At 33.4% G+C, this 9613-nt stretch overlaps 1 protein-coding gene across 1 annotated transcript; it reads right to left on the bottom strand.

Moving 5' to 3' along the window:
- Positions 1-582: 582 nt before the first annotated feature.
- On the bottom strand, positions 583-1838 carry LOC111630489 (B-box type zinc finger protein ncl-1-like). The gene has a single exon (XM_023374598.1). The coding sequence runs from the start codon at positions 1751-1753 to the stop codon at positions 1202-1204; it is 552 nt and encodes a 183-aa protein (XP_023230366.1). The 5' UTR covers positions 1754-1838; the 3' UTR covers positions 583-1201.
- Between the last annotated feature and the right edge of the window lie 7775 nt (positions 1839-9613).

The raw sequence follows: 9613 nt of genomic DNA, 5'->3' as shown, positions 1-9613 counted from the left end.
CTTTGAATACATTTCTTTTAAAAATAAATAAACTTCTTATTATAAAGTCATGACTTGAATAGCTTTCAATGGACAAAAATTTACAAACACAATACTAAAGTATATCTGAAAACAAAAGTAAACAATATTAATTTATAGTAGCATATAGTCACAAATATTCTTTAAAAAACAGGAAAGAATTAAAGGAAAAAAAAAAAGATAAAGAATAATAATGGTTACTCTGATGGTGTATATATGGTTGTTTCTGTTATTGGCTATTATTAAAATATCAGCTCAAAATGGAGCAAAAATTTCACAAATATCAGTTTAGTAATTACTGGAGGGCAAAATTGTTTTAAAACACACCATAGACAATCCATTCTATTTAAGTACCATTCAAATTCTCCTCCAGCATACCTAACAAAAATAGATATAAGCTAAGTAGTTTGTATACAACCATATTAACCCAAGAGTAATTATATAAAGATCTTTTTAGAATTTTCAAAACATATTTTGTGTGTATGTGTGAATATGTGTATTCTTTAATAATAATAATAATGGAGTTAAGATTAAAATGGCGGAATCGATTTTTGAAAGTTTAATGNTTTATTTATATATATATAAAGTAATTTTTAATGAATATATGGACAAATCCAAACAAATTACTATAAAGTCAATAAGTGTAAACAAACTCAATGAGCAGATAGTTATATCACAGGCTCCATAGGCCTACTTCATGGAATGACCTACAACTTTTTAAAATTTATTTTAGATTGATTTTTATCTTTGGCTAAATATAATAAAGAAATAATCTTCATTTTTAGATCAATCCAAATTTCAATATTTACCATTTCCAAGTTATTAAGAATGCAATTACTCTACTGTCCAATGCAGGAACAGTTATTAATAAAACTAGAACTAAATGCCTACTAACATTCTTTATGCAATTATCCATCATTTCTCATGTCTTCAGTAAATATTGGCAAAGTTAAATCTCATTATTTAAAAACAAATTTAACTACATAAAATTTTAAATCTGACATGAGTCTTAAGGTGTTATAATCAACCATACTTCTATAACGGACAACTTTGGATTTTATCCAGGCACTTTTCTGTATATATTTTTCTACCAATGTGCATTAAACATTAAATGCAGAACACAGTCATCCTAGTGGTAGCAACTAGTGTCTGTAGTAGACTGCATATCTGTGCTTCTATTCATTCACATGATGTATAATGTGTTGAGAATCAACATGTGGTGATTATTTTTAGCAAGGGTAACTATGTAACCTTCTGATGTTATTTTTAGACCACAGCAACGGCTAACTTTAACATATGGACATTCAAATTCTGATAAAATTGACCCTTCACGCGAAAACACAACTACATGAAATCTATTTCCATGACTGTCACCAACAAGCACATCTCCCGCATCACTGATATCAATACCATTTGGAAAATTAGTAATATTTTCACATCCAATACGTCTCACAAACTGCCCATCTTCACTAAACACAATAACACAATGACCTTTAAAATCACAGATGTAGTATTCTTTACCACTGATTGCAATATCAGATGGTTCTCTCATGTACTCACTGCAATCAAACCAACGAACTAATTCTCCACTTTCCGCAATCACAAATACTGTTGGAGAAACACTGTCAACAGCCACAATATTACCTTCGCCAGTAATTGCTAATCCAGCTACTATATCAATATAACGAATTGCTATCTTCTTTATAAAATGCCCAGTTTTAGTAAATAGCTGCATACGGGACCTTTCACTTCCTCGATCACAAATCACAAATTTTCCTGAACTGCGAATAACAGCCACCTTAGAAAAAAAAAAAAAATTATATAACTAAAATTATATATATATCAACTTAAGCATTATCTTCTGTAACTAGTAATCTGTGTATGAACAATGACATAGCAAGTATACAAAATTGCAAATTCTAATTAACAAAAATTTACTATTTTTTGTATTGTAATAAAACAATAATATAATTAATAATTAAAAACAAACTTAAATATAAAAATATATTTTAAAATATACTTTTTTATTAAAACTTTATATATTCATTTATTGCTTTCCAATTGTAGATCTGAATGTTTCAAAAATATTACTTGTTTAAAATCAACATTTTTCTTTTTGATACTGAATGATATTGTTTCATCTTTTAACCCAACTGACAGCTAATGACTATTACCAATAAACTAATAAAAACTATGTGAATAGTTGATTATGTTTTTATTAATAATTAAGTTAGAATACAGAACCATGAATAAATTTAACTTAAAATTGTGATTAAATCTACTTTTAATCAACATAGCAAAGAAAAAAAGTTAATAATATATAAAATAGAAATATACATCTCCAATTCAAAAAATACACAGGAAGACTAAAACATCTTGATTTTCATCATGATGAATCACCAGGAACAAATCTTCCATTGCAAAGACTACCTTTTATTAGAGGCTACACCCCTGCAAATTTTGTCTTTTTTATACATTTTTTAATGTGTTAATTCATCAGCCATTTGTTTAAAAGAAATTACTGTATATTTCTGTCCTATAAGACGATCCCAAACTATCAATGGCCTATGAATTTAGTTTAGATCAGCAATCATCATCTAGATAATAATACTGTAAGGTGTATACGGAATTACAGCTCTCCCTTAATAGTCCGATAGGTATGGGACCAAAGGGGTGTTGGATTACCAAAAGTGTCTGGATTACCAAAAATAATTATATATTTAGCATTCTTTTGCTAACAGTAGCTTACAATATTCCCTACTCCAACTGTTCGAACAGAACTGCTCACAGAAAACACACAAAATGTATGTCATCGTGTAAGAATTGGATGGGGAGATTCACGTCGCAACATGCTTCTGTGCAAGCAGACACTTAACGGGGATGGGTACCTTGACGGGAGGTGTGTCGGACTGCTGAGCATGTCGGATTAAAAAACGTCGGACTATCAAGGGAGAGCTGTATGTCCTATTCATAATTTTTTTAATGAACAAATTTTATTTTCTTGCATCTGGCAGCATTGCCTTGTGATTGTTGCAAACATTCACACTGATTCGGGCATTTGGGTAATGACCTCAACTATTCACAAATACATTATATGGGCTATTCTATTTTGTGGACATACCTTACTCTCTTCTACTAGTAAATAATTACAGTTTGTCCATTTTTTTATAATGGTTTTAATTTATATAAATTTCAATCTAATTTTTTTTTGTATTATCCTATAAGATGATTTAACTATCGCCTTATCTGCAGAAATATACAGTACACATTATTTTAAAATTGTTTGGCCTGTCACCAGTGAACTTTTAAGAGTGTTTTGCATGTTTTGCAGGAGACCTAGCCTCTAATAAAAGGTTGTCTCTGCAATGGAAAACTGTTGTTCCTGGTGATTCAACATAACAAAAATCAAGACATTTTAGTCTTCTCTACATATTTTATAATGTGTTAATTCATCAGCCATTTTTTGAGAGAGATTAAAATTCTTATTTATTTGACAGAAAAAAAATGTAAACAAATGTAATTATTCTCTACTTCTACATACTTTAATCATGTTTAAACAATAAAATAAAACACTTATGTATTAACTATAAACAGAAGTATAGTCTGCTGTATTATAAAGAGAAGGAAAGTTATTTGTATAGTATAGTTTACTTGATTCTAAGAAAATATTTTCCTTTGTATTATAAATTTTGCCTCCTTTTTTCATTTACACAATATTGCCCTTACAATATTGTGTAAATGAAGCCCTCTATAGTTGTGGATGAAATTAGGGATGTCTTGATACCAATATTGACACTTTTCCTTGGTTATTCTTACATTTCTCACAGATAGATAAGATCTGACCAAAATTGGATTTTGCAGCCAAATCCAAAACCAAAACTTACACTATTTTTGGTTAAATTAAACTTATAGTAAATATTAATGACCAAAAATTAACAATTTTATTACATCAAATTTCATTTTCATAATGTACAGTACACTCATCGCCATAAAAAAATAGCACACCAAGAAGGAGTTGTCAGAATTGAACAAAATTGTATGTTTAACGGTGATATAAGTAAGTGATTACAAAATGAAAGCAAAAAGATTATTTATTGTAGGAAAACCTACAAATGAAAGGAGGTTTTAGTACCCTATTAGGCCAACTCTAGCATGAATACACAATGTGATACAGATGGGCATAAAGGTATACAGGTGCTATATGGTATTCAGTCCACAGTTGCTGCATACAGTTCTCTAGTTTGGCCAAACTCCTAGGATATCCAACTTGGCATCCCAGGCATGTTCCGACCAATAAATCAGAAGACAGGGCAGGCCAGGGAAGTGTGGCAATTTGGCGGAGAGTCCTGTGACAGCCTTGCTATGTGATCGAGCATTTTCTATTTAAAAAATAACTCTCTTATATTAGTGACATCCCTCAGCCGTACATGTTGCATCTTATAGCCCTACCATAAGATGCAACATGTACGGCTGAGGGATGTCACTAATATAATGCTGGACTGTTCTGGCCGCTTGAATAACTACTAGAAGTGACTGGCTGTTGTGTGTGATGGCACCCCAGACTATCACACCAGCAGAGGAGGCAGTGTGCCACTCCAAAGCATAGACAGGATTGAGGTGTTCACCACAAGGCCTCCATACATGAACACAGCTCATTGTCAGTGCCCAAATTGAACCTGAATTTGTCACTTTAGAGGACCTGGTTCCTTCCCATTGGAGTCAAATCCCATTGAGAATGGCATCACTTCAAATGAAGGTGAGGGTGGATGGCTGTTAATGGCAGAACATCTAACAGTTGCTGCGATACCAAATGTTCCTCACCCAGGCACCTTGAAATGGTGTGGACAGAAATGGATCTGTAAGAATGTCGTCACCTGTGTTTAAATGGCAGACAATGATACAGGCCAGCTATGTGCATGCTTGTTGGAGGACCAGGTAGTGGTCTAGGCTTGGCTAGTAATCTGCTGAGGGTATCCTGAGTCTGGGTACCATGAGTACAAGCTCTCTCTCATACACTGGTCACAACAACACCATCCAGCTTCTCTCAATCTGATGATCCTTCTCCTATCAAACTCAAATTAGTTGTTCATATGGTCTTTGATTGTGATATAAAAGCATCTTTAGTCATACAGCATCCCTCTCCAACAGGTAAACTTCAGACAAGTTGCCTTTGTGCATTTTTTTTATAGGCCAAGAGGATGGATGCAGTTTAATGCCCTTTGCTGGCATTACGCGATGTGGCATCATGCTATAACTCTTAATCATTTCCATATCTGCTTGAAATTTATCTGCATGCCAAGTTTCACAGTGATACAACAACTCCTTCTTGGTGTGCTAATTTTTATGGCAATAAGTGTGTGAGAATCTGGGACCAATACTTTTATTGAAATTTTTATTATTACAAAAATATAAAAATAAATAAATAAATGGTATTTAAAGAAAGAACTTTCTCCAACTTAAACCAAGAAAGTTTCTTTCTCATTATGTGATTCAAATCGTCCCTGTCTACTGAATGGACGAATCCCTTTAAACAGGGCTGAACACAAACTGCCCAGAGCTGGAGAACTGAAATTGATGGACAAGAAAATTCACATCCAGAACAAAGGAGTTTCCTGCCAAAAATGCAGGAAATCATGGCCAGCTTTCACCAAAACTTGCAAAGAATATCTGTAAAGAATGGTCCAAATAAGGTATTATGTTGACTTAATTGTAAAATCTCTCTCCAATTTTTTAGATGCTATGGCAATCAGATAATTAAATAGCTGATGACAGCTGAATAATTAAATCTGCTATTTAAGATTCAAATAGTAAATAATTTTAGAAATAGAATTTAGTCTTAAGAATAGAATTTTAGAAATATATGTAACTTTTGTTTAGATTTTTGTTATTAACCCATCCGATGTTGAAATTCTTCTTCGCTGCCTGTGATGCCATGTTGAATTCTGTCAATGTTAAGCCTAACAAAAATTACACATTTGTGAGGACCTGGAAGGAAGTCAACATAGAGATCCGAATAAAGACTATTCTCTGAGGGAAACGTGGCTGGAGGGAGTCATATTTAGTCATGAAATGGACCTCTCCCACACCTTCCAATCGGTTTCAAATTGTCACCAGGTGATGAGTCGGGACCAATGAAAAGGCAGCTTTAGGGGAAAAACTTATAAAACGGCACATTTCAAGGACAGAAAGTTCTAGGTACATAGTGCTCCCCTCCTGGATTTTGAGCTCCTGTCCTTCAACAATGAAAACTTGTTCGACGTCCCAGAATTCGTTTTTGCTATCCCATCCCATCAAGATTCACCCAGGTAACAACTAGTCATCGAAGGTCATCTCTGCAAGTTGTGCTGTGTGCCCCGGGCTGTTGCTCTCCTCATCACCTTCGCCAGAAGAAACGGAATGATCACCAAAACATTTGGACTTTTTTTTTTAACTGACTTGTTTCCCACTGTTGGATAGGCATTACACCTCATTATATGAATAGTTGTAAGGAAATTTATATATCTATTAAATGGTTTTAAATGGTAAACCTGTCTCTGTGAGTCTTTCCATGCCCACACAACTGTTTTGACTGCTCGATTGTCGTAACATTTTTCACCCAATCAGCTAACCTCACACATATTTTAAAAAAGTAATCGTGACTATTTTATCATCCAAATTATGTTTTTATTTTTCAGAAACAAAATAGATATACAGTAGAGCGTCGATTTTCCGAAAGTCAATCATCCGAAAGAATTCCAGTCCGCAAATTTAAATTTTCGCCAGTGCTGTGGCGCTTCAATCTTTGGCTGTGTCTTGGGCTACTCAAATATTTTACGTTTTTGATACTAAATTAACGTCTGAAGTATATATTTTTATTGTTTTTATATTTTTCAATATATTTATTTTGTTTGTACAAAATAAAAAAATAATTTTAATGATACAATAGTCTTTGTTAGGCTTAACATCGACGAAAATTCAATGCGAAGCGACATGCAACGGATAAAAATTTTAACATCGGATACGTTAAACTATTTTTTTGTACATAAATCAGTTATCTGAAATATCAGTTATCCGGACAACCCCAGTCCCCAATTGATTCAGATAATCGACGCGATACTATATATGGTTATATAAGCAAACGTACATCTTTGTAACCTACATGTGAAAAGAGTGTAGCCATGCAATTTTGACTGGTAACATTGTAAAGCTGTTTTCTCATCCTGCCACATAACAGCACAAGATGGGAACTCTTGAGCAACAACTTTCTGTGTATTGGGATTTACAAAAAGTAATTCAGTCATTACAGTTCAGTGGGCATTCAGACATGAATTTAGAAATGATCTCCCATCCAACAACATTATGAGGTTGTATACATCAGGGGTGGCCAACTTTTGTGTACATAAGATCTACTTTTTATCTTAAAAGTGTGTCATGATGGACTTGTTGTCGTAGGCATAGTCTAACTGGTGAGGGGGGTGTGAAATACATACTATATTTAGATAGGTAAGAAAAGACACAATTTAATTTAAAACATGAAGAAAAGGTACTTATATTGTAAACAGAAGAAAAACTGAAACTCAACGTTGTCACTTTTGGGGACTACTACTTCACCCTTCCTCTTTCTAACGTGTCCCGACCACTCTCTTTGTCCCTCTTTCCGCCTTTCTTTTTTTCGGTTTTACAATCCTTTGTCTACATTTCTTATTCCCCTTTTACAACTGTACGCAAATGGATTGCACATGGACCAACAAAATCGCATCTGAGGGAGGATACGTGGTCCAATATCACTACAGTTGTGTTTGCGCACTACATTCGGTTACAAGTGTAACATGTAACACATTAATTCATGACATTGCGAGTGATCAACCAAAATTAGCTTTGCCATCGACTTGTTGGCCACCCCTGGTATACACAGTTCAGGATGATGGAATGCTTGTGTAAAAAAAAGAGTATGGAATGACCAATGTGTTAAACAAGGCAGTCAAAAGTGTGATTATGACTTTGTGCATATTCAAGTCAATCAGTCTGACAGGCCAGCTGTGAATTAGGAATGTCAGCCATGACAGTGTGGAAGGTATTAAGGTGAGCACACATGAAGTCAAGCTATCTGTAGCTGTTAGGGCTCTAAAGCTTTCAGACAATGATCAACTTCATCCTCAGAATGCAGAAGCAAGCATCAACTGATGAGGATTTCCTTAGTTGTGTATTTTTAATGATGAAGCAACATTTTACCTTAGTGCTAAAATGAATACACAACTCCCATATATGGAAAATCTGCATAAAACAGTGCAACAAGAAAGGAACTCCCAAAAAGTTTGTGTTTGGCATGCTTTCAAATTGAAACACAAGTTTATGTTCATTCTTTTTCAAGGTACAAACTATTACAGGACTTGTATATCTTGAAATGCTCCAGAATTGGCTCTTCCCTCTGCTGCGAGATGGATTACAGAATATCATTCAACAACAAGACTGTGTACCCCCATTTTCTATGGTATGTTCAAAAGTGGTTGAATAAAGTTTTTCCCATTGCTAGACTGACTGTCACTGCTTGAATGACATGGCTCTGCTCATATGTTCACCAAGATTTCACAATATCATCCCATTCAATTTCTTTCTGTGGGGGTATGTAAAAGATCAGGTTTATGTGCCACCAGTACCTTTGAACATACCAGACTTGAGACACAGGATTGTTGAAGCTGTTGCATCCATTACACTGAACACATTCATCAAAGTGTGGGAAGAACTGGACTACTGGTTGGATATATGCCATGTAACAAAAGGTTCACATTGAGCACTTGTGATGTGTACTGTAAAAACTTTGTACATTCCTCTTTCATATTGGGTATCATTTATTATTTTATACTATAAATAAAACAAATTATACAAATTTAAAATTCTAATGTTTTTTTTGATACACTATAGAAAATAATGTTGCAAGGGATTAAACGTCTATTCTTGAGGTGTGGGGAAATATCTGTAGCTATAATACATACTGCACTTTAGTGTGATTGCATCAGGGTTGTGGAGTCGGAATCAGGAAAAGTGTGTCGACTCCAACTACGACATTTTAAATTTTTTTTTATTTACCTGAAACAAAATTTATTTTATATTTATTAATGTATTTGTATTTTGTTATAATTCATTTATTTTAATTACAAAATGCAACAATTTAATTTAGTAAATATGTATCAATAGTTTTCTTTGTAGTATTTGTGTTTAGTAGTTAAATTATTTTGACCCAATTGAATTTGAATAATATTGATTCATTCCTTTCTTATTCCCATTCTAAATAAGTATTTCTTTTTTTCTGAATGAGCCAGTCTAATTGATCAGAGCATATATTTTTCTTTCCTGAACAAGGGCTGAAGTAGATAGATCACACACTTTTTAACTGAACTAACCTTTCTGGAAACGTGAAAATGAAGTGCTGAAGCTGTAGATGTAGAATTTTATCACTCCCCCTTTTCCCTCTTATTAAATATTTGTAAAAATTAATTTTATTTTCGAAGAGGGAAAGAAGGAAAAAAAAACGAATTAAAATTGAGTTTTGACCTTTGAACAGAATAACTAATTTGGTAGGAAGGATAAAGAAAATCATTTCTTCATTGATCTTCGG

This window comes from Centruroides sculpturatus, unplaced genomic scaffold (assembly GCF_000671375.1).
Source record: "Centruroides sculpturatus isolate CEXI.00-Female unplaced genomic scaffold, Cexi_2.0 scaffold554, whole genome shotgun sequence".
Taxonomy (NCBI): domain Eukaryota; kingdom Metazoa; phylum Arthropoda; class Arachnida; order Scorpiones; family Buthidae; genus Centruroides; species Centruroides sculpturatus.
Note: the sequence above shows the minus strand (reverse complement) of the source record. Positions and strands in the feature narration are given on the sequence as shown.